We start from the raw sequence: 26,713 nt of genomic DNA on the forward strand, positions 1-26,713 counted from the left end.
GACCCAAAGAAGAGATTTTTCTGCCCTGCAGCCCCGATGGTCTCTCTATAGGATGACTCTCTTGGCTCATAAATTCATTCATTCAGTAATTCATTCATTTTTTTCCTTTACATGTGCATCCAGAACTTTATTACTACTAAAAACTTTATTACTCAATACAGGCTGAGCCATGGTCAGCCTTGAGACTTTTGTCAGTGTGTGGCATCTGGGGCAATTGGCTCCATTTTTTGAGAATCGTCTCCTGTCTCTTGCAACCACCTGCTGATACTTAAACCATTCCAGGCCCCCATTCAGAACACCTACTAGTGAATGTTGCCTCCAAAGTACACATGCACACAAGCCCAATGCAAAGGCCATGTCTGGGCCAAAGCAACATTGTAGGCACAAATGTGAGCATTACTCCTTGCATATATTTAACCTCACTTTTCCAAAGAAATTCAGGTGACTTATAAAAAAAGACGGGGCAACATAACAGTAACTGACTTAGAACTAGAGTATCCATGCCCCTTCCTCCACAAAGGCATGGAGGAAATAAACTATTAAACTTAATGGAGGCTCAAGAAAAGATTAGATTTGATCTGAGGTTCCCAAGCATCCCAAAACTCTTCCTTCTGGTAGGACTCACTCACATTTTTTAAGGAAAGACTTTACATTCTATGAATAATTTATGATCATGGGAGGTCTTGTACAGATTCTAGGACAAGAGTTTAGCATCAAAATCAGAAACTTCTTGTAAATGTCAATGCTAATATTAACCCCTCATCAAGTGCCGAAGATATGAAATCAATGCAATAACCAGCACTCGGGGAGGCACTCTCACGGAGTAACAAACAATAGAAGCATATGAGACCATAAAGGAAAGGGAGCTTGCTGGCTAAGATCTTGTAGACCAAGTTTGCGGCTTTCCAGAGTTCTAAGTTGATCAAGGATGGAATGAAATTGTTAAAGTACCCTGTTGAGCATGTGTGCTGCTAAAAGTTGAATAAAATGAACACTTTAGATCCAGCTTCTACTTTTGGAAATTTATAATTTATGTTGGCACTTAGATCAAGACTCAGATGGCAACAGATGAGTGTTAAAATAAAGGACAATGAAATGTTAATATCACACAAAAGGCAAAGCTGGGCTTTTTTTTTTTTTTTTTTTTTTGTAGAGACTAATAAACTGCTCCAAGTTCAGGTTCTTGCTTAGACTGGCTGCTTGTCTGACTTGTGGCTATTTGCCTCACAAGTCTGCGTCCCGGGTTTTAATGTGACATGGGTTTGATGGTAAAGTGAGGTTAATATAAGGTGGCTGTTGCCCATAGCAGCTTTAGCATTAACAGAAAAGTCATAAGAAAACCAGGGAGGAACAGAGTTCTCTGGGAAACTGTGTATTCTCACCGCCTTTTCTGAGCTTTCTCCTTCCTCATGGCTAAAACTTTTCTATTTTCTGGAGGTGTTTTATCAGAGATGGTTTTTCAGGAGCCAAAATTTCACCTCTTCCCTGACCTTGAATCAGGTTTATAATACAACTTGATAGGTATGTGTGACTTCTTTTTATTCCATCTGTTTTCCTTTCTCTTAGAAAAGGCCCAGGCCCTAGGTGGTGCTGAACAATCACTGCTTGTGTCTCTCCTGCTGGACAACTTCAGAGGCTTCCCAGCCCTCAGCCTTCAGCCCTTTCCCTACTTGCCCCTAGGGAGGTGCTGGGATCAGACAAAATAAGCAATGCTCATTCCTACCTCTCCTGGAGGAATCTCTGTCTGCAGTGGTCGTAGTTCAGTGCCCTAAAGCTTCCAAGTGATAGCCAAAGGGGCTGAGATGAAAATCCGTGTGGCCCCCACTTTTCTAACCTAACATGCCCTGAATCAGAGTAGCCAGGTATAGCAGAGCCAGGAGTTAGCACACACAGGCTGATCCATTGAGCACACGTCTGCCTCCCTCCCATGCTTCTTTGCAGCTTCTCTGGTACTCCCCAGATCACTGCCAAACTGTCAAAAGCACCAAGAAGCAAAGTGCTGTTCAGTTAATGATCACAGCCCCAGGAGAGGTACAGAGCTCTTTTAAGAGAAGCAAGTGTAGGGGGAGTGGGGGCGTGGGAGGGGCAGGGGGATGCTTTAGTGCTTGGCACAAAAGCCTGCTCTTTCTAAGTCACAGATTAGAAGTGGGTAGGTCTGCTCCAGCTGCTTTCCTTGTGGGTTAAGGACTAAAGCCACCCCCTCACTTTACTCCTTTTCAGGAAGTGGAAAAAAAAAAAAGGTCAGAGTTAGAATGTTGCTATCCTCTGATGGATCCAGTGGCCTCAATGTTCTGGTCCCCAGCACAGACCCTGTGGAGACCCTAACAGACTATTCCTCGTCCAGAGAGGGACCACCTTCCCAGATAGGCTGGTAGTTCCAATAGCAAGTGGCCTGCTTGCTGCCCCCCTTCTCTCCCTGCTCCCAGCCTGCTCCTTTGGAAAGGAGAGTGGAATGACCGACTGCCTTCTGAAAATTACCTCCCTGCTTGGTCTTACTCAGCTTGGTCCCATCCGCACCTATAGGTGGAGGAAAGACCCCTCTCCTTCATCCCTTCTCAACGTCTCTGGTTCCTCTACATTCTTCCTCTCATCTGTTCTGAAGCATTGCCATGCAGGTGTCATGGCTCTTGTCAACTTTGTAGCTGTGGAAATTAAGAATCACTAACCCCCAAGCTAAGGCTGAATACCCTGGTGTGATCCCTACCCCGGAGAGTTAGATCATCATCTGTGAGGGGACAATAGCATGTATGGGAAGGGAAGTTGACATATGGGACTTGGGGGATCTTGAAATAAAACCATAAGCTCTGGGAAGTGACTTCTGAGGGAAGCCCGGTGTAGTGCAGCTTCTAGACTTTGTGAGTAACATCTGGGGCAATCAAAGCCTTTTCTTTGGCATCGAAAAGATTGGGACAGTCTGAGGAGTAGAGGAGGCCTTCCTTCTGCTTGATTAACCAGTATCTCATGGGGCATCTGTTAATGTTCAGGTAAAGGCAATGAAGAATTTATTTCTCATGAGGACAAGGCCTCAGTTCTCTCCCATCGACCAGTGAGAACCTGGCACTTGCTGTATTACATTCTACCACCAGCAGAGCCTGCGTTGCTGGCACTGTGCCCAGCAGCTGTGCAGTATCAGTATGAGGAGAGATAGGTGTTGAGAAGGTGTCCGGCAGTGAGGTGACTAGAAGAGATCTCAACAGTGAAGCCAGGGAGCAAGTTAGCATCTGACCATCACAGAGACGGGTGCGATGGATGAGACAGTCCTTGCTCACGACCCTTTTCCCAACCACACTGATCAATGGGAAAAGCCTAGCAATGAATTAATTAGGGGCCTGTTGTCAGAGGGAGGTGGCTCTTTATTAAAAGCCCTCTTCTGGAAGAAGAAATGGGGAGTACTGTGAAGACAACAGCTACTCAAACGATCTTTTAACAGCGCTGAACTCTGTCTGCTATGCCCTCAGGCTCTACCAGAATGTCAGATAGATCAGAATACATGAGTGTCTCTGGGATGGGGGCTGGGGATATGGGAAGATGAGGGCTTTCTTCTTCCTTCTGTCATCCTTGTTCAACCCCAGCTCTGACCTATCTTCCTGACTTCAACACTTCCTTTCTACCAGCCTTGAAGCACTGAAGCTCTTTCCATAGCAATATCTGGACTAAAATAATACTTCCTTCTGAGATCTTCTCCCACTCCACTGGGACCAGTGATCATCTCTATGAATGTTTCCATTGCCAGGGTCTGAAGATCTATGGCAGAAAGAATGAGGTGGAAGTCTTTTTCCCTGTTTTGTTTTTAGAGACCGGCAGAGACCTAGGATAATGAAAGCACAACAGTTCAGTCCCCATGCCCAAGGCTCTGTGACTTTGGGGGATGTCACCTCACCCCTTCATGCCTTGCCTTTCCCATTTATAATGTGAGGATAATGGAGAAACTGACTACAGAAGGTCGTAAGCACTGTAAAGATGTGCATAAGACATTTCACCTGATAAGAACAATGGGAACTAAGTGCAAACTGTACTAACTTGGGTCCACCCTGCTAGCCTCAGCAGATAGACCCAAGCCTTTAGCTAGCAAGGAGTATAGGAACTGGCAGGGTTTACAACAGTACCAAGCCTGGAAAGGCATGGAGGTGTATACAGCCTAGTCTCTTCTCTGGGTCCTTAATCTGCAGACAACTACCTGTACTTACACATGTAACTTTACTAGGAGACACTCCAGCACTGTGGGGCTGAAAGGTCAGTACAAGAGGTGGTGGCTTAGGATTCTGACATTAGAACAAATTGTAAAATAAAAATACAAAGACAAAAAAGCTGGGGATGTATTTGGAAAGGGGCTGGAGGCCGTGTTAGCTAGACTCCAGTGACAAACTAGAGAGACTTTTCTATCAGTGGGACAATTAAGGATGTCATGTGTGGGTGGTTGTGGTGTGGGGATGTGGGGGGTGTATGTCTGTGAGTGTATGTGGGGGGAATGGGGATGTGGGATATATGTGTATGCTGTGTAGGGAGGTGTAGAGTAGGGGATGTGTGTGGGGTGTGTGGGGTGTGTGGGGGGGTGTGTAGTATGAGAATGTGGGGGTGTATGTGTATGCTATGTAGGGAGGTAGAGTGGGGTGTAGGGTTTGTGTGGTATGTGTGGTGTGAGTGTGTGTGGGGGGTGTATGGTGTATGTGCTATGTGTAAGGGGAGTTGTGAGTGTGTGTAGAGGTGTGAGCATGTGTGTGGTGTGTGTTGGGTACGTGTGTGTGTGATATGTGTTGTGTGTGTTGTATGTAGGGGGAGGTGTGAGTGTGTGTGGTATATGTATATGGTGTGTGTGTGTGTGTGTGTGTGTGTGTGATGTGGGGGAGGTATGAGTGTGTGTGGACTGTGGTGGTTGGGTATGAAAGGGTGTGGGTGTGTGGTGTTTGTTGTATGTGTATGAGGAGGTGTGAGTGTGTTTGGGATGTGTGTGTTGTGTGGGGGGGAGGTGTGATTATGTGTGGAGTGTGGTGGGGTGTATGTTGTGGGAGGTAGGAGTGTGTGGTATATGTATGTGTGATATGTGTGTGGTGTGTGTGTGTGTGGGAGGTATGAGTGTGTGTGGAGTGTGGGGGTTGTTTATGGATGTGTGTGTGTGTGTGTGTGTGTGCTGTTTGTGTGTGAGGAAATATGAATGTGTTGGGGCTCTGTGTGTGTTGTATGGGGGGAGGTGTGAATGTGTGTGTGGGGTGTGTGTATATTGTATGTGAGGGGAGGTGTGAGTGTATGTAAGGTATGTGTATGTGGGTTGTGTGTGGAGGTGTGGGGGTGGGAGTGATTTCTTTCAATATCCCCGAAGTGATGTACACTCATCATTTTTTTAAAATTATGAGACTGAGATAAGCAAGAGAAAGAAAATTACAAGCATCTGAAATTTAAGGATTTTTGCATACAGAAAAGGCAGGATCAAATACGTGTTTTAAGAAGATTAATCTGGAAGTGTTGGGTAGAATAGATTAGAGAATGAATATGCTGGAGGCAAGGAGACTTCTCAGGTTATTGCAGCTGCAGAGATAAGAGGCAATAAAAGCCCAGACCCAGTAGTTAGCAAAGAGACATACAGCATGTGAATATAATCTCCATTTCTCTTGGTCACTGCACTTTTCTGTACCATGGTATATGCACTCCATGTATATTGTTTTAAGACTTCTCCTTTTAAACTATCAGGTAGTCATCCTGCACCCAGACACAGGGGCTAGGTGACATCACGGTGCTAAACCCCGAACTTCTGTGCTGAAGCTCAAAAGCCACCCTCAGTAGTAAAGAGAGGACATTACTATTCCAGATTGTGCAAGGCAGGGCAGTTACAAACTATTGAAAAGAATGTGTTAATTTGAGATCTCAATAACTCTTTTTAAGTTCCCTATCTTTTGCTCTTTTCCCAAACTTCAGATAGCCTTCTTCCCACCATGAAGGAGACGGCTACGTGCCCCTTCCCTGAGACAGCTCTTCAGAGGTCCTTAGCCATGTAGTTTCTTCCTAGTCCAAGTAAAGGCAGCCCCTTTTGTTTGTCTCGAAGGAAACCAAGGACCCACAGAGAAACAGAGTGGAGGAGAGTTTTGGAACCAGCCCCAACTAGCTTCAGGTTCCACAATACCACCCTGCAGCTGCCATCAGCCCTATACACTTAACATTTCTTCCTTGTAAAATGGGAGGAGGCTACATGATGAAGTTTGGGAGATTATTCATGTCCACACACCCAATCTTTTACACTTGGATGAGATAGAATGGATAGAAATAAATGGTTTTAAATTAATAAGGAGAGAGAGCTATTCCAAAGCATGCATATATGTGGAAGTTGCCCTACCTCCTTTTGGGAAAGGAAACCAGTCTCTCTCAATATGCCTACTCCCAACCCTGCTATCCACCCATCTGAACACCTGCTGAGGAAATGGCCCCAGAGTCACTCCTTAGCCAAACTGCCTGGGCATCCCCAGGAAAAGAATCCGTGTATGTATGGCACTGTAAACAGAGATTCTTGGCTGAGCTTTGGGTAAACAAAGACTCTTTGGTCTTGGCAGAGTTCCTCATTACTCTTTATTAATTCCTTCTCCCTCCCTCCGCATCCCTCCCAACTCTGTGCACTGTGTGAATTATAGCTTTGCCTCTGCATAATGTGATTTCATCTGTGGCTGCTTAATGCCTCAGCTAACTCTTGCTGTGTTTATCTTAATGTTTCCCAGAACACTATAGTGCTTCCTCTGCCTGACAGCTTCTCTTGTTTTTGGATCCTTAGACCTGCCCAATCTTAGAGATATAGCCTGGTGTATAAGGTACAGGGCTGAGCTCTTAGAGCAGCCTCTGGCTGGACTTTGCCGTGGCCCTTTCTGATCATTGTATTTCAAACCCATCCTAACAGGGTAGAGCCAAAGATACAGATTCTTTCTGCTTCCAGGTCTTAATGTCACTCTCCCACAAGCAGTCAGGCGGAAGGCCCCAGGATGGGAAACCTCAATGCTTCTAGGAGGTGGGTTTTGAGCTTAACCTTAGGATGACGAGAGCAGAGCCCACATTTCATTCTGGGAGTGACGTGTATCAGTGAGCGCTTGGCTGTCTTCCCTTCAACGAAGAGGAGCAAAGAAGACCCAATTTAGACCAAAATCCTGGCCTCTGGTGTTCTACTCAGCCTGCAGCCACTCCCTCCAATCTTGCCTGCACCCTATCCTTACACATTACAATGTTCAGTAAATGTTTGTCCTCTACCTTATATCCCAAGCTGTTAATTCTTAGACTGTTTCAAGATGCCAGAATCTGAAGACCTCTTCTCTGCATCCTAGGAAGAAGCCCATCATAGGCTGATCCCCACCCCCAAACCCAAATCCAAATCCCTCTAGCCCTGTGATCCCTTCTGCTATGCCCTCTGTCCTCCAGTGAATATCTAGAAAAGTTTATAACATAAACAGAATTAAAAACAATTATGTCAGAAAACATCAGTCACCACTGTAAAAGTCTTTCTGATTGATTGACAACTGTAGGGACCAGAGCCAGGAGTGTGTGTGTAGGCATCATCTTAGCTCCTTAGTTGCCGCCTTTATAGACAAAAGGGATTCTTCACCCCATCTCTTCTCTTTCTCTTTTTCCTTGGCTCAGAGTAACCCACAGGTTTCTGACTCCTTTACCGATTATCAAAATATTGGGTGCCAGACTCTTAGCTCTCCTTCGGAGAGCCTCAGCCCACTGAGCTGTGACTTTGCACACTTTTACATTTTCAGAGCTCTGAGGACAGAGCTGAGACCTACAAGGTGCTTTGGGAGTTGTTGCCATCTCCCCCCACCTGTGTGTCCCTGTGTGTGTGTGAGTGTGTGTGTGTGTGTGTGTGTGTGTGTGTGTGAGAGAGAGAGAGAGAGAGAGAGAGAGAGAGAGAGAGAGACTTGACTGTATGTTTAGGAAGGAAGAAAGAAGATCTTAGAGACAAAATTTACTAAAGATTTCAAGCTATAAATAATTCGGGTCATGAAGTCCTACAAAAATAAACTTCAGCTTGAATTCTCTCTCGCAGCAGTAAATGCACAGCTGCAGATGTGCACTCATTAACTCATCAGAGTTCAGTGAGAGCAGTACCAGACACTCCACCTGCCTCTACAAAGATCAGAATGTGCATATGTGGCACACATATGCACACAAGCACTACCTGTTAGATACACAGAACACACATGATATACCTAACATGTACATATACCACACATTACACATAGACATAACACATGGATACATACACAACACAAGGCACACAGAGAGGCACACACATCACATACAAAACATGCATATGACATATGACACAATTCATACACACATAACACACCAAACACATATGCATGACATACACACGTATGCATTTCACAAAGATACAAAGATACACACATCAAATACACATATACTATACCAGTTATACCACATACACATACAAATATATGGCATGTGTAACACACAGAGCTATATATATATGCACCATGCTACATATCAAACATCAAATATGCCATATATGTACATAGTCACAAATAGTTTCAGATGACACACATGTACGCACACACACCACCACCACCACTATACCACATGCATGTACCATTTACCATACAAACCCAGAGTTCCCAGTAAATAACCCTAGGACAGAAGATGCTGTGAGTCTACTCAAGTTACAAGCCTCAGTTACTTTGCATCTAAACTCTTATTTTTTCTTTAGTGCTGAGGTCCACGAAACAGATTTTTAAGAGATCTGGGTTCAACCCCAATAAGGTGCCTTTGGGTTTGTAGCACATTTCACATTTTCCACAGATGCAATTCCCACCCTAGATCTTTGCTTAGGCCTCATCTCCTCCAGGAAGCCTCTCCACCGGGCCTCCCTCAAGTCGGATGAGCCATCTCCATTCTGAATGCTGCTGACTTTGTGGAAATCATCTCTCTTGAGGCTAATGAGTTTGTGAAGATAACTGGTGCTGTTCCTGCTTCCATCCTGAGCTCTCTGAAGGAGTGCAGTATCATTTATCAGTGTCCTCTGTTTCCCAGTGCAGCCTGGCTCATGGTAGGCATGTAATAAATAAATAGAGGACAGTACTGAAAATCTTTGCTAATAACTCTTTTCATTTCAACAATATCCTTTTGTGCTGAGAGAGAAGAATAGCTACCCTCATCTGGCAGCTACAAAAACTATTACATGCACAAATAAAATGACTTGTTGGAAGCCACACTCCAGTTAATGTGAAAGTTGGGATTAGACTCTATCATCACCAGAGTCTCAGACCCCAGCAGTGCCTGTAAAACCCAAATTTCTCCATAGATGGCTACAAGATCCCTAGCCCTCCTTCTGACTAGTAGTTTTTGAAAGCCATTGTGACCATTGCTTCTGCTCCTCATATACTGCCAATCCTACAGACAGATTTTATAATAGAGTTAACTAGAAAAGAAACTAATACATAGGCATTTGTTTACAGGACCACAGGTAAGCCAGTCACCTGTGTGTGCTGAGCTGGTTGGGACTGGGATGTCCAGAGAAGAATTGTCCTTCATTTCCGTCCAGACACAGCTGTGATTTAGACAAAAGAAACAATAATGCTAATATCTTTTTCTCCCCTGCCTCTTGCCCTCCAAGAATGAACACTGAATCTCCCCTGGGGCTGTATCTATCTCATTCCTGCCCCAGAACCAGCTCTGTTAAACTAAATATTAGTCCCCAAGTATGTTCTGAATTATTCTGCCCCTTAGACAACAGATAACAGTCTTGCCGTGAGTGAGAGAAGACCTGGGACACTTGGACCCCAGGCCTTCCCTCTAACTCTGCTCAGCTACACTTGTCTTTTTGACCCTTTCATGTGAAAATCACCCCCTGGCCTATGATTGTATTCCAGCTCTGTGAATCCAAATACCTGTATGATCATATGGTCACACAATTCTCCTAGCCTCAGATTTATCATCTATAAAATAGGAATTATACTAGGATTAGCAACAGAGGAACCTGAAAGGATAAATTAGTTCATTTTGTTATGTTTTGAGCAGTAACCAGCATATTTTAAGAGCTACACATATGGTAGCTATTAACATATCAGATCAACAACACCAATCTGAAATACACCAATCATAGTGTCCCTTCAGGTAGGATTACATCTAAATGTAAAGCAAACTGGGTGTCCTACATTGAGAACCCAAAAGGAAACTCTAGTGTCTTGAGGTTGCTAGGTTTCTACAGTTAGGTATCACTACAGCAAGAGTTGTTTACTGAAGCTCCTGTGTTCCCTTGCATGAATTTAGGCATATTTTGTCTCTTACTATAGTAAACTGAGTCTTAAATTATATGCTTTCTGAGCATTGAGCAACCAACACAGTCTGATAATATCCACATGGATATTGAGATCAAGATCTCCCAGAAGAGAGGAGTTGTAGAGCCAGAAAGCCTGATTGGGAGGCTCAGTGTGCCTTTCTTTGTTACCTCCCTCCTCTGCCTCATCGCAGCTTCTTCACTGGTGGGATACCAAGAACTTATATGGTCTACCCTGATTGGAGTCTATAAGTAATCTATTTCAACTTATTTGTATCTTTCTGGTCATTCAAACCTGGCCCAGGGAATACAATATTAAAGAAATCTGCCTCTTTGTGAGACACCACAGAATAAGGCAAATTTCTTAATTTAAAATCCCACTTTTGAGACTAGGGAGATGGCTCAGCAGTTAAGCGCACTGTCTGCTCTTGTAGAGGATGGAGGGTCATTTCCCAGAACTCACATGGTAGGTTATAACTACCTATTATTCCTGCTCATCAGAATCTGACACTCCTTCTTGCCTCTTTGGGCACTCAAAGATTGGGATGCACAGACATACATGGAGGAAAAATCCATATACATAAAATATATATAAATAAATATTAAATCCCACTTTTGTCCAGGTATATACGCCAGGAGTTGCCTTCCACTATTCATCTTGTTTCTGGTAGTGATGGAGGACAACTCTGTAGGTCAGAGCTTCCCTGCTTGCTGCAAAGCAGTCTCTGTGTTAAATGTATGCATCCCTCAGCTGATGGGGAGGGCTCAGAGGCTTGAACCAACTGGAGATAGTTAAGAATATGATTATCTGGGCCAGATGCTAACTGGGCAGTTTGCTCCTTCTCATTGCTGATAGAACACTTTCACTGGGTTTCAGAGAGGTAACTCCCCCTAAAAGTATACCACACCTTAGCAAAAGTCATAAGGGAGTTACCCATGACCCAGACCCATCTGCCCACTTAATGTGCCACCTCCAAGAGAAATGCCTCTACTGATGACTTACCTACCTCCAACAACCTTACCCCTTTCCTTCCTTCTGGTCTCTGGTCCCCTGGTCCATCTCCAATTTCTCTGACATTCTTTGAGTATCTTAGGTTATGAAGTTTGTGGCAGATAACAGAAATTAGAGGGGTATTCAAGGATGTTCTGGTTTCTTGACTAATACTTCACTTTCTAGGATTTGGACTGAATGTTAGCTTAGTTCAGGTGATTGCCCAGAATCTTCTGTTATAGTTTGGTTTTCACTTTGATATTTAAGAGTTACACAAACTTGATTCTGTTGTTTCTGGTTCATTAAATGGTTGTGGTGGCAGACAGGGAATTAAAGCACCTACTATGTCTCTGTTACGGTGGAAAAGTAAGGGATGAGTCATCATGGAGCATAGCATCATGTCTGATACACCCTGCACTTTGGCAACTCCAGCTTTGCACAGTACTACCTGGTCTCTGGAACCACAGAGGGAAGGTCTGACCTGTTATACGTATTCTTCTTTCTGACTTTGTGTCCAGACATTGCTCTGAGGCCCCTAGTCAATCCCAGATAAGTGGGCAAGGTGGCTGCTCCTGCTGAGAAAGGGCAAATCAACTTCCTGAGACAGGGTATCGCAGGCCTGGCCTGGGGAAATGGACTGCTTCTGCAGCTCCTGAATGGAACTAGAGCCTTGAGGAGAAAGCTCTCTTTCAGAGAAGAATTGGTATGACAGTAGGGAAAATTCCTATTGGATATGGCACTGTGCTGACTCAGACAAGAGCCAAAGTCAGAGTACTCTATGTCATGGAGACAAGATTGAACTAGGTCAACAGAAAGTCAGCATGTCTTTTCCCTGGCCCAACAACTTCTTTGACTAAAAGCTGCTATATTTTTTGTGAAGGTTTTTAGAAATATAAGCCTGTTGATCCAAAGAGGGGAAACAAACCTATTTCAATGGCATAGGAGTTCCTTGTAATTATTGAGGGTTTTTATCAGGTAGACAATAGTGATTACTTTGTCCTTTTACTTAAATCTCTGGGGTAGAAAGTGGATGCTTCAGCCCTGTAACATCATGATTGATTCAGTTCTTTCCTCAATCCTATAAAAATAGGATTTTTTTATAAAAATTTATTTTTTATAAAAAATAAATGCCCATCCCACCTCAAACATTCCCTGTGTCTGTAACAGTCTGTGTCCCAGCCATAGACAGGTCCTCAGAGAGTTACATGGAAAATAGAAAACACATATCCACCTTCACAGTGTTAATGACTCTACACTTATTGGAAGCAATTAGAGAACAATTCACATAGTAAGTCAATACATGTTAACTAATACATGTACAATGAGCAAATCAATTGATTATAATCCTAGGATACATGTCTAATAGAAATAAATGGCACCAGCATAGGTAATTAATTATGAGGGGTCAGGGGCTTCCTAGAGCAAGCAAAACATGAGTCACAAGATACATAGGTAGGATGTAATAGAGAAGCTGGAGTAGGAGATGGGATTATGGGTGAAGGCTGGTCTGGGATGGAACGGCTCATGAAGCCCATTCATACCAAGGGCTCCTTGCCAACAGCTCCCTACATGAAATTCTTTCCTTGAGGACATGTAGGACTCAACCATATTAGTCCTTCTCTATCCCCTGTGCCAACAGCCCCAGCATCACTGGGAATCTTAGACATGGGAATCTCCCACCAAAACAGAGGCTATGGTCTGGCTCAGCCACAAACCTCCCATCCCCTCAAAGCAGTTCTGAGTGTGGCAGGATTAAGAGCATTATGTTATCTTGCTGCTTCTCAAATTTGGCTGTGCCTTTGGTTAGGGAGTTTTTAAACCAGGTGACAATGCCTAGGCCACACCTTTAAAGATCCTGATACATGAGCCCAGCTCTGACTTTCACATTCCTTTTTTAAACTCTCAAGATAAGCATGAATATGTACCCTGGGTAGAGGAGTCTTAGGAAAATGACATTCAGGTCCTTTTTGTTTACTGACCTTGGATGGGGCAAAGAAAGAGGAGCATACTTCATCTTCCTAGGTAACTTGAAAATAGTGCCAGATGGCATTTAGGGGCAGAAAGATTTCTGAGACCTGAAATCTTCAGTTTTCCAATGATGACAAGACTTTTAATAATCTGCATAATTGTTCACTCATTTCAGCCTAACACAGGGTACTGTGTATAGAAAACTGACTCTCTAATCTAGAGTAAGTATGCATATATACACTCATTTGCATAGATACGTCACACATTCTATAAATGTATGTAAATGCACACAAAAACAACTGCATAAGGACAGACAGAATTGTTCATGTGCATTCAACCACAACTAAAACACTATTAGGAATCCCAGACCAAACGTGGACATCATGATGCATGGTGCATGTCTATAATCCCAGAATTGGAAAAGTTGAAGGTAGAGAATCATGGGTTAGAGGACAGACTTGGTTACATAGTGAAGCTCTGGCTCCAAATAAGTGAGAAAGAAAAAGAAGAAAAAGGAGATGGGGAAAGGGAGAGAGAAAAGGAGAGGGAGAAACAGAGTATAAGGAAAGAAAGAGAAAACAGATCTTAGACCCTGCATGGGTATGAATGGGTTGGAGAGTTTAATATACATAGTACTTCTTTCCAGAGCAATGACCTAATGGAGTAGTGACTGTCTTTTATAAACCACACCTCTAAGTAGAAGCAGGGAGTCCGTGGGAAGGCTGGGTATAAGTACTAAGGGCAATTTGGTTTCTTTGCAGATTCGAGCTGATGGTCCCCCCCATGGTGGGGTCCAATATGAGATGGTCTCTGTGTTCAAAGATGGGAGCCCCATCCTCCGGGACATGGCCTTCTCCATCAATCAGCTGTACCTATATGTCATGTCTGAGAGACAGGTAAGTGCTGGCTTACGTCTCTTCTTTCTTAACTCTAGGAAACCTCTGATAACCTGTCACCTTTGGTTCGAAGTTGATCTACCCTAAAACAGAGACTGAGTTCGCTGTGCTGGGGTTCTGAGGAAGGCAGAGCCCTGTGGCATTTGCAGAGGGAAGCTGCAGGGCCAGCCTCTTCCCGGAGGCTTCTCTCTAGGCCACAGCCCCTGTCTGGATGAGTGATGAAAAGCCCTGCAAGAAAGAGCTAGATTGAGCCCCGCAGTATGGTGTGATTAGGAGGTAGATTTACTGCTCCTGGACCCACAGAGTTGGCTGTTCACGAGAGCCAAAGAGGTGTAAATAATCTAGGCTTCCAGGCTGGGCTGGCTCCTAGGAGACAGGACTGAGATGGGGCCCTGGAAGGAGATCAGATCTTGTCCTGAGTCTAAGATTGGATGCAGGATGGAGCTGGGCAGTTCTGGAAAGCTGAAACTACTTGCAAAAGTTGGAAATCCCACAGGAGAAGCCTCAGTCTTCTGCTGAAGCAGCAGTTGAGCAAGCCTCATCTTCCTAGACCCAGGGAAGAGTTATTCTTCAGCTCATATTTTATCTACATGTGTGTGAACAAAGGGAATGATGGGGAGAGAAGTAAACAGGGTCGATGGAGTTAACTAGACCCTTAGAGGAAGGAAACCAAGCAAGCTTCTTAGCCATGGCTAGCTATTGTATCCTTTTGATCAGGAGGTAACCATACATCTGCAGCAGCCATGGTATTATCCTTTCCCTGAGGAGGACAAAAAGAAAGACAAAGATTCTGAGGCTGTCTCAGGGCTGATGATGCTGACTGAGACTGGGAAGGAAGGCAGCTGAGCTGGAAGACCTACCTGTTTGTTAGGCATCTCCCAGTATCTGTGTCTTTCATCTTTCCATAAATGTTCCTCAAAGACTCTGTGTCCTTGGTCAGCTTCACCCTTCCCAGATTTCTGTGTGCTCTCTTTTCTAAGGTAAGGAATCTGAATCAGCGGATGACAGATAACAGATGAACAGGAATGAGGAAAGGGGGATGGGTGCATGGTGGCATTAAAGAAAGCAGTGATGCAGCTCTAACTTGAAAATTACTTCTTGAGAATAGATGACACAAATCATATGCTAATTGCATGCAAATTACATCGAGATCCTCTTGAGCCCACCTGTCTTTTCTGTCTTTATTCATGTGGCCCCTGCAGTTGAGGCATAAACAGATCCAGTGGAGAACTTAGTGGATCTGAGGGAAGCTTTGCCAACCCAGAGTGGGTAAGGCAATCCTAGAAACGAGCATTGGCCCACTAGCCCAATAAGATAGCCAGTGGGTCTTGGAAAAATATTACTAGACACATAATTACTGAGGACAAAGTACAGGGAAAATATCAGAACATATGAGACTTGGTTGCTACCCTTAATTTGATTACAGTCTAATGAGGGAAACATCCCCAGAGATCTGTACCATTGGATGGACTCTATGGGTGCTTTGTATTTTCCTCCTATCTGTTTTTGTTTTCAAGGCAGAAGCTTATTTGTATTTGTTGAGGTTGCATTTGTATATGAGTATGTTATGTGTGTGGAGGCTAAAGACCAACCTCAGATGTCAATCCGAAGGAGCCATCCACTTTGTTTCTTAAGACAGTGTCTCTCACTATCCTAGAACTTAACAAACACACTAGGCTGGCTGGAAAGTAAGCCCTAGGGTTTAGCTGATCTCTTATCCCCACTACTAGGAGTGTGTGTGTGTGTGTGTGTGTGTGTGTGTGTCTGTCTGTCTGTCTGTCTGTCTGTCTGTCTGCCTTTTGTTCATTTGGATTCTGGAGATCTAGCTTAGGTCCTCATATCTACACCTCTTTGACTCCCATGAACAGCCAATTCTGTGGGTGCAGGAGTAGTAAGTCAACCTCCAAGTCACACCATACTGTGGGGCTCAGTCTCATGTTTACGTGGCAAGCACTTACTGAGTAAGCCATTCTCCCAACCCCCAAAGAGTCATTTTTAAATAAAAAAGGTAGATGCTTACACCACAAATCCAATCACTACATTTTAAGAGTAGTTATAAGTCACCAAATTCTCCTGCACAAAATTTAACACCTTGTTGACGTTGGCCAACACCCAGATACTTCTAGAGAACCACCCACAGGCAGGAGGATGAGAGGGACAGAGAAGTGACAACCATGGAGCCAGGTGGAAAGGCAGCCACACAGGATGAACAGTCTATGTTTTGGTTATATTTTCAGATATTCTGTATGCCAATAAGATCACTGCAGGCAGGAACTTTCTCTTGGGTTCTCTGAGCTTATTAAGGTATTAAAAAAAAAAAAAAAACACAAACAAAAAAAAAAAAAAAACAAGGTACATAACAGTGACCAATGAGAACTAAAGAAGACTGGAAAGGTGGCAAGGCAAAAAGTAGCACATCCTTTTCTCAGACAAGATGCTTTTTGAAAATGCATTCAAAATGTAGGCAGAAGAGGATGTAGTTCATTGTCAGAGAGCTTGCCTGGCATGTTCAAGCCCTAGGTCCCATTCCTAGCACTACATGAGTAGCTGAGAAGAAAGGCTGGGTCAGAAATGAGGCTGTTGAGTAGGCTTCAGGGTAAACAAGGAGCGTTTGGTCCATATCTGAAAGCATCAGCCCTAGCCACATAAAGTGCCCAAGTATCTTGTTTATAAATATCCCTCCCTCCCTCCTGTCTTTTGTGTTTGATCCCCTGCTCTTGTTATAGTCAGAACCAGATATATTGAGCAGCAGCCAGCACTGAGAAGCTGAAATTGAAATCCTTTGGGTTTAATGTTACGGGACTGTCTCTGGTCACGTGAGATATTAGTAGGAGTTCCCCATACCAAATGGAGTGAGGCAATCAGAAGCTTGAGTCTAAGGGAGATTTGTGGTGGAGCTCTGAAACCTGTCACCTAAGAAGCTGTAAATCATGTAGAAGAGGTAGCCAGGTGACTTCAGCTGGGGTAATCTAGGGCTGAGGGCCAAAAGCAACTCATGAGGCCCATCTGTCTGGGGCCATGGAGCAGAGTATTGACACTTAGCATGGTCTCATAAAGGACACATTTTACTGTGTGCCAGGAGTACGGTCAATAAGAGCAAAATCAGGCAGCCTGTTTTTTCTCCCAATGTTTGCCATTATTGTTCCCATGATCCCATAGCCTTAGCTTACTCCTTTATTAATTAAATGATATGAATCAGATAATGAGATATTTCTGATACTCTATGTCCTAAGTCCCATCTCATAATTTTATAGCTGAGTTGACTTGGACAAGCCACTTAATCTCTATGTATCTTACTCAAGGAAAGTTTGAGATCAGTTGAGATAACAAATGAAGAATTTCTTCTTGTTTAGCATCAATGGCCACATACTTACCATGAGGACTCTGTACAGCCTTTTCCAGCCCTCACTCACAATATTCCCCTTACTGGATATGTAGAGGTATGTGATTAGGATAAAGATAGTGGTGTGTGAGCCAATAGTGGAACTTCTAGTCCTGACTGTAGCAACAGCTTCCTAGGGGCTTGGTTCCTTAAATCCTCAAGGACTTGGAAAGGCAAGCTTCCAAGACAGAGACGGTAGTCTAATTCCAGCATCTCCCACATCTTAACAAGACTTAGCAAAGTCCTAGGATGGGACTCTTAAAAAATAATATTGGTAATAAATGTATTTTTATTATTGCTATACCAATAGTATGAAATCATTTTTGTTGATACTTTAATCTGCACTTTCCTATATTTTTCAGTATTATTCTTTGCCTATATATCTTGCATATTTCTTGTACTGTCAAGTCCTTAAGAATAATCCTGGGATTCTGGTAATTTTTCTTTGGTGTTTTCTACACTTGATCTTTGCCAAAAAGCCAAGAATTGATCTTTGGTGTTTTCTGTTTGGTTTTTAAAGTGTCTATATCATGAATGAAAAAAAATGATATTTTTGTCAATTATTTGGTGAATTTTGATCAGTTATTTCTCCTTTCACTTAACCCTGTATGGTTTCTCCAGTTATTTATTTTAATACAATAATTCTCAATTTATTGGTTGTGACACTTTTGAGGTTCAAACAATCCTTCCTCAGGGAATCACATAAGACCATTAAAAAACACAGATATTTACATTCCTAACAATAGAAAAATTATAGTTATAAAGTAACAATGAAAATGATTTTATGGTTGGGGGTCACCACAAATCAAAGGACTATATTAAAGGGTGGCAGTGTTAGGAGGGTTGAGAACCACTGTTCTGATAGATGTAATGACCATAATTAGGTTATTTGTCATCAAGTGTTTCTTCTGCTACTGAAAGTATTTATTGAAACATACACCAATAATTTTCTAAATTATTTTTCTGCATAACTTCATTATAATTTGAATTTTACTTTTTCAGTTTTTGGAACACATTTGACACATAAATCAGTTTTCATGTTCTTCTACAAATACTGTACTCAATAGCAGCATAGGTAGGCTTGACATTAGAATGTAAGATCTTTCTAAAGGAAAGATAGATGCACCCAGGTGCTCCTATAATTAGCTTCTGAGTCGTGGTCACTGTACGCACAGAAGGAATTTGTCAATCGTTGAGTATGTTCATGAACCAAGGCAGTATATCTTTTTTCTGTTGCTGTAGCAAACAATCTGAGACTAGGTAACTTATAACTTGAAGAGGTTGGTGGACCAATGTCAAAACAGTATGGTCCAATCCCTAGCGGGGCTTACCTGTGTCACAACATCATAGGTATTGTCAATGACATGAATATGCTTCAGGAGGAGAGATCACATGATAAGACCAGAAGTCACAGAGGTGTGGGGAGGAGCTAGGCTTGCTCTTTCTTAACAACCCGTTTGTAAGAACTAACCAATATCCTCCCAAGGACAGCACCTTCAGTAATCTAATTACATACCAGTATGTCAAAGGCTCTATAGTATTTTCTAACTTGTGAGGCTTGTGAGGCATACTCAAGCCATGTCCAAACTTCATAGGACACGATGGGAAGGATCCTTTCTGTAATTTCACTTTATAACACACTATAGGCAGTATTATTTTTATGTCTTCCCTCTACGCTTCTGTTCTCCCACCCTTTCCCAGAGATAAGGTACCTCTTATATCTTTGGGACCATGTGAGAGTAGAATAAGATTTTCAATTCTGCCCAGAGAGATTTATCTTTTATCTTTACACAAAGCTAGAACCATCCACTCTAGCACTCAAATCTCTCTCTCTCTCTCTCTCTCTCTCTCTCTCTCTCTCTCTCTCTCTCTCTCTCTCTCTCTGTCAATTAACTAAATGTAATTAAGAAATAGTACTAGTAAGAAGTGTTGGGTCATTAGTGCCACTGCCTAACAAGTCAATGTTAATGTACTCTTAATGGATCTGTGGCTTGGCCAGTCCCAGGGGGAAAAACTTGGAAAGAGAATTCCAGGCCTGCTGTTAATTGCCCAGGTTCTCCATCAAGAGAAGGCTGGCTCTTCCCTCGAAAGCTACCCCAACTTCAGTAAGTAATTCAGCAGTAAGTCAGCAGATGTCATGAGCATGAATACAACTTGCTCCCAGACTTCAGTGTCTAATGGAAGTCAGTCCGTGAGTGCTGGGAAAGTTAGGCCGGGAGCCAAGTAAAACAGCAAGGAGGAAGATGAAAAGAAGAGACATAGCCTTGATTCCAGCCCAGCTTGTCAGGCTGGCCACTCCCAGAAAGGGAATACCACTCTGTCCTCAGGGTAGATGGGAAGAGAGTGTAGGAATGGAAGCAATTATTTTATTTTATACTTTAATTAGATTGAATTAGCAGAGGGAATAGAGGCATAAAATGATCCAGCGAAGGGTGAAATGGAAAGGGGAGTCACTGTGCAGAATGGCTCCATGCAGGCTGGAGAGAGCCTTGGGAAGAACAGAGGACTGGAGAGGGTGGGGGCCTGGGATTCTACTCTCCATTTGAAGATCGGGAGAGGATGAATCAACTGGGGTTTAAGATCTGGTATGTGTGATTGACCCCACCATTGCGTAGCCGCTTATTATGTAACCTCATGTAATTTTCTTCTAAGCCTCAGTTGCTTCACCTGTGCAATATATCTAATAAAGCTGGGTTCTCAGGATAAGAGAACAGACATAAAGTGCCTAGTGTGTGTCTAGCACACAGTCTGGGCTTCATTATCAATGGTGTTGTTAATAAAACTTACTGGTACATCAGAGAAAACCAGAAGCGTCTGTTACAACTTGTGCCCAAGGAATTCCCAGCTCCCAAGAATGGCTTGCAACCTGTCCTCGATATTACAACCTGCTATCCCAAAGGACCAGTCAGAATACTAGGCTGGCCAAACTGAGCTGTGTGCTCATAATCTGGTATTTATTTTTTTAAAAAATCCTGCAATATGCCCAGTAGATTAAACAGTCCCACTCTCTCAGAACACAGAGAGGCAGGCAGCTCCTAGCCCTTATGTGAGGCCAATAATCCAGAATACAGGCATCTGTGGAGATGAAGGAGGATATTCTAAGTTAGGCTATCCCCATGCCTTAGGCCACATGTATGGATATCTGGTTTGGAAGGGACCCTCTAGGGGCCTCTTCAGGTATGTAACCAAACCACAAGCTCAGTAACAAAAAGCAGGAAAAACCTGCCTGTGAACACTCAGACCTAGTCCAAGTGCCCTTATGTATACATACCAGTGTTCTGTTCAGTATGGTACAAACTGCCTCAAGCTTTTGGGCATAACACAACTATTTTTCACAGCCTCAGGGAAATGACACAAACAGATAGGGTTACATGAATGATGGTGGGAGGTCTGGAGAGTTATCTCAGCAAGAAGCGTGTAGTGCTCTTGCAGAGAATCTGAGTTCCATTCCTAACACGACTGCCCGTCAGCTCACAACCACTTATAACTTCAGGTGTTCATGATCTGACACCATCTCTGGCCTCCATGGGCACTGTACTCACATGCATAGACCTCTACCACCACCACACACATACATGAAACTTAAACAAGGGGCTAAGACTCTCTGGACTTCTGACCAGACTGGCATCAATCTATGTGCTTTGGGCGTTTTTACAACCTAGCAACCCAGGCACAGTCTCTGACCTAGTCTCTAACATGTTAAGCATGTCATCTCTGGACTCTGAGAATAAGAGTCCCCCACAAATGAGACAGAAATTAGATTAACTTTGGAAACCTCCTCATGCCTTTTACCTGCCTCTTCACTCTAGTGGCCATCACCCCTATGAACTTATGTGTGTGTCCATAGACAGAATTTAAGAAACAAGGCTAGGGAACAATCAACTGCTTGGTTCCCTGTCTTCCAGGACCATAGACCACAGAACACCAGAGCTTGCCAGAGCCTCAGAAATGCCCCCATTGTAATCCAGGATGAAAAATATTCAATGGGCATTTCCAGCATTGAAGACATGGAACACTTAGATTCAGAGTCAACATAAGTGCATGAGGACACACCAGTGATTCTCCATCAGGTTGCTTATTCGCTGAAGTTGTTTAGTCCCCCAAGAAGGGCCACACAAATGTTGTTAGCCCTGAAAGGAACACTGGGAAATGGACTCTGTCAGGAGAAGGCACGGTGTAGGGACATTCCCTGACAAAGCATGAACCTGCCTGTGACAACTATCCTAGCTCTCAGATATAGCTCTCCCTCATGACACAGAGAGATATATTCCTCACTCTACATAGTTGCAGGATGCTAACACATTTAGCACTTTTTCTTAGGAAGTTTACAAGTGGCAGGACAATATGAACTTCAGCCTGAAGTTCTCAGACATATAGATTATGAAGCCCCCTCCCCCAGTAGTTCCCAATGAGCACAGAACTATCTCCCCTCTCTGTGTCTGTGTCTGTGTCTGTCTGTCTGTCTGTCTGTCTGTCTCTCTCTCTCTCTCTCTCTCTCTCTCTCTCTCTCTCACACACACACACACACACACACACACACACACACACACACACACACATTTTCCCTGTTTGGGAAGAACCTGGAGGTCAAGCCAGTCTCCTGCCTGATGAAGTTGCAATACCCAGCCAGCTTTACAAGAGAACAAATTTTGTGTTCACTAGTTTGGAGGAGTCCCTTTGAATAATTACTAAGTAGGATCTAGGACCAAAAATAGAACCATTTCTAAAAGGGCTATGTTCATGCCTGGAATAATAAGTCTACTACCTGTAGCCAAGAACCTTGTAGGGAAAACAAAAAGTGTGAAGAACTACAACTTCCAGATTCCTTGGCCCTTACATTCTGACACCTCAGACTGTTAATTTTGATTGTGGGTATTTGTTTAGTCCAGGGGAGAAGATGTCCCCAGTGTGGACAGAACATAGCTAAGTATGTTTTTACAAAGCAAATGGAGTCTGTCACAGGCATCTCCACCTCCCCACTCCCCCCTCACACACACTTTTCTGGCCTAGGAGCCTTGGCTCAGGGGAAACATGAAGGTGGAGTTGGGGGTGGGCAGAGAGTTGAGCCTCAGGGACTTGATGAATTATGGAGTTTGAGGATTAGGAAAGTGAGGATAAGAGAGTTGCTGCTGCACCCAGGGTCAGAATGTGTCACTTTCAATCCAAGCCTCTGGTGCACATGTGTTTCTGGTTAAGGACATGGAACCCCATGTGGCCCCAGGAGCCAGGAGCTGAGTCTCACTCAGATCAGTGTCTTTCCCAAAGAAAGGGCAGAATCCTGCCTCCAGGAGCACAGTGCAAGGAGCCAGCCCTGGCCTGCCCCTCCCCCCGCGCCCGCCCGACCCTCAGGTTTTAAGTTCCCTCATCGCCAGCATCAAGGAGCCCAGAGACTGACCCAGATCATTGCTGGCCATTAATATTCTCTTGGAGCATTTTTAAAAATAAATGTTTTCACCTGAGGGAAAAGAACTGCTAACCTTCGCTATTAATCAGACACTTGGATTGCTGTATTTTAGAGAGAATTAGAGAGAATTCCAGCATCTTATTTTAAAATCCTTTGGTTTGGAAAGAAGTGATTAAACGAAATGTTCAGTCTGGATAGACTAGTGCCAAAAACCCTCATTGCTCCAAATGAGCAGGGGTCTGGGGAGTCTCCTCTGAACTTCGGCAGGGCGTTTGATTTCTCTTTCTAGCAACTGCTGGTGACTGACACCCTGACTGCCCATAGTGATGCTCCAAGGATAGGGTGAGGGAAATTACTGGATCTGAATTCCAGATGCTCAGAGAGAGACTCACTTGCCCTGACTATAACTGTGTCATCAGGAGAACCAGGGCTAATGCTGGCTAATATGGCTCAGCCCAGCATTCGACTGTGGCTGCACTCAGCACAGCCAAAAGGAAGCAGTGGTTGTGTGTACAAAGTTTTAATTTAAAAAATTTAAAACAACCTAGGCCCCAGAGAGTCACTGAAGATGTTCCCAAGAGTCAAATTAAACTGGGAGAGATTTGCATATCATTTGCATATATAGCCTCTTTCATTCAGCAGACCATTAAGTGTCTACCATGTATAATGCATAGCTTTGTCCACTGGTAAGTCATTTGCATATGCAGATTTGGACAAGGCTGTCTTTCTAAGGAATGGTCCGGCAAATATCTTATAAATAGGTCTGCCCTGGAGATAGTCTCCTTATGATTTCTTCCTGCTCTTTTCACTACAACAGCACTATTAAGTGTGGGATTTGGGTAGAGATAAAAAACAGGAGTCGTGCTTGGGGAGGGCCATCAAATTTTGCCAGTAAAGAGTAGAATATAGGTCAGAGAAAGAATATGGGTAGAGTGCTCAGTGACTGAGGCAACTTGAACCCTCCAGGAAGTGCTCTCATGAATCCCTTCAGGTTTAAAGTCTCCAAAAAAGATCTCCTCTTTGCCTTGATGCAGGGATCCAGAGCTAGTCAGCCTCAGAGATTATCTAGAGAAGCCTTTTGTTTCACAGAAAAGGGGGCCTAGATCTCCAAAGTGGCTTTGAAAACAAAGAGTGAACCTTTAAAAAGGCTGACAGTCACCTACTATGAGCAGTTACCATCAAGTCCAGCTCCAGGACTAACTGAAATGAGGCCTTGGGCAAGCTGCTTCACCTCTCTGCTTCAGTAACCTCATCTGTAAATGGGCATACTTGTGGTCTGTGCTTAAGTGTTCAGTGAATTAATTCAATGAATTTATGCCTTAAAAGCACTCAGAGAAGTATCTGGCAGGGCATGCCTGCTTAATACATGTTAGCATTGTAATTATGGTTTTATGGTTGTGTCCCATGTCTATCACCAGGCCAGGTCTTACAGAGCAAGACTCAACTTATAACCACACCTATAGTATAAACTCTACTGGTTGCCTGGCCTCTCAGCTTTGCCTTATTTAAGATGTGTTGAAATCTAATATTCACTCCAATGTTTTTCTTCTTTTAGTTTACAAACATGACCTCAGCTAATGAGTATTATCTTCCCATCCTTTTCTGTAGATAAGAAAACTGAAATTAAGTCTGGCTTGCTAATTTGCCCACAGCAGCAAAGCTGGCAAACAGCAGGATTGAGCCTCTGCACCAGGCCTCCTCAGTCACAGCTCCATTTCTAGCTCTGAAAACAGTGCCCCCTGCTGTGCCTGCTCCCATCCTGCAATTTCTCTATCAAGGGCTCCAGGCTCCAGGAAACCCAGGCCCTGCTAGCCTGGCCCTCCTAGCCTGGCCCTCCCGAGGGAGGAAGTAGTGCTCTGTTTAAAAACCCAATTAAAGAATGCCAACGCTGTTTCAGAACCCACACTCATTTAAGGGACAATAGAAGAAATGTTCCTAGTCAAAAGATAGAAAAAGAAAGGAAGGAAGGAAGGACAGAAAGAAAAGAAGAAAGAAAGAAAGAGAGAAAGAGAGAAAGAAAGAAAGAAAGAAAGAAAGAAAGAAAGAAAGAAAGAAAGAAAGGAAGGAAGGAAGGAAGAAAGAAGAAAAGAAAGAGAGAAAGAGAGGGAGGGAGGGAAGGACGGTCAGACAGACAGACAGACAGACAGACAGACAGACAGACAAAGAAAATTCTGCCCAAGGGGTTGGTGCCACTGTCCTGTGTATTGTATAGTAGACCGGAATCCTGCCAAGAATGCTCTCTCCTCCTTAAGTCAAACCAAAAGACAATTACCCATTTTAGACCAATAAGGAATCTAAGGCCCCTCGAGGCTTAGTGACCTAAACAAGGTGTTTGTAGGGTTCTTAGGGGTAGAGCTATGAGTGAGGTGCAAGTTTGGGCAATGGCAAAGTCTTTGCCTCCCTGCTCTTCCCACTACCACCAATGCCATCCAGAGATCCCAGAGTGATCTCATGACACCTTGTGCATGTGTTTACCCTGTCCTCAACAGAGGAAACCCTTGCAAGGAGGGCAGGTACAGAATACACGAAGTGTTGCAGCTAAGTCTCACCCAGCCTCTCCAGTGCTACCCAAGAGTGAGTGAGGTATGCAGGATTAACTCAACTGCTGGTTCCAGCTGGAGCCCTAAGGCTCAGGAAGGCCTCAGAGATAATGGCGGGGCAGAGATGGAGTAACACCTCAGGACTCAGCCTCCTCCTCCTCACAGCCCTTTCTGACACTGACACTAGTGCTCTCAGTATTCAGTTTTGGTAACTGAATGTATTTGATTTATACCATAACATTTAGTGACACTTTGGATTTCCAATTAGGCTTCTGTCAGGCACTGACAGTCTGATTTGTTTTGTTTTGATCAACACAAAAGAGAGCAACATCAGAGGAACTGTCAAAAAAAAAGAAAAAAAAGAAAAAAAAAACCACAACCCTTTTTCTATCTGCCAATGACTGGGACAGTGATACAGTGATGAGAAGATATAGTTCAGAGGTGTTGAGAAGCACACTCATCATGAGCCAAGGGAAGAGGAGGAGAAGAGAGAAGAGGTAGTGTCTGAAGTCCTGGGCCTCCTCCAGAGTAGGTGTGCAAGCTGAACATAAGAGGATTGTGTAGACCAGAGATGGGAACAAGACAATTCACCCCACAAGCTTCTCACTCAAAATGACATAGGCTCAGAAATTCCCCCCTAGAACGTTAATGCAGGCCCTTCAGAGGTGGGAAGCTCTCACCCTCTCATCCAGAAGTGTCCAGCTGTGCAGGTTCACATAAAGATATGAGCTTGTCTTCACTGCCTGTGAGTCTGCTTACACACTCATGCCCAGCAATGATTCTCTCTAGGGCTGTCTACATGCAAATGTTTAGGGTCAAACTCAGGTCTGTTAAGGGTTTCAGGGGAAGGTAGGTAAAGGATGGCAGAAGATGATGCATCTGCCTTATGAATCATCTGGGAGACTGAGTCAAGGCTAATTGCAACCTTAGTTTCCCCTTTGTGAATGAATTCTTCCAAAGGGCACTGGGTACACTGTGCTTGGAAGCTGACCTGGGTGTGAGTACTAGTGTGAGGGCAGTACCTATCCCTCCATAGCCAAGGAGCAGTATCAATCGTGAAGCTTTTCTTTTTTTTTTTCTATGCCATTGCAGGAGAGTAGTTGGGGGTCGACACTTCTCTTTCAAGGCGTGGGTCTCACTTTTTGAGATCCAAACTTTACTGCATTTTTCTAGCAGGCCCTTTGCTCTTTCTCTAGGCCCAGTTTAGGAACCTGGTGTCTACTTGATGGTTCATGGTTCAATTCCCTGAGCATTTGCCACTATGA

The 26,713-nt window shown here is 43.7% G+C and overlaps 1 protein-coding gene across 1 annotated transcript in view; it reads left to right on the plus strand.

Moving 5' to 3' along the window:
- The window catches only part of Plxna2 (plexin A2), a 195,455-nt gene that overhangs the window by 78,110 nt on the left and 90,632 nt on the right, over positions 1–26,713 (plus strand). Inside the window, exon 4 of the mRNA XM_032914630.1 lies at positions 13,988–14,122. Within this exon, the coding sequence (XP_032770521.1) occupies positions 13,988–14,122 (135 nt within the window). The remainder of the gene's footprint in view (positions 1–13,987; positions 14,123–26,713) is intronic.

The sequence above is a fragment of the Rattus rattus genome, chromosome 10, assembly GCF_011064425.1.
Source record: "Rattus rattus isolate New Zealand chromosome 10, Rrattus_CSIRO_v1, whole genome shotgun sequence".
Taxonomy (NCBI): domain Eukaryota; kingdom Metazoa; phylum Chordata; class Mammalia; order Rodentia; family Muridae; genus Rattus; species Rattus rattus.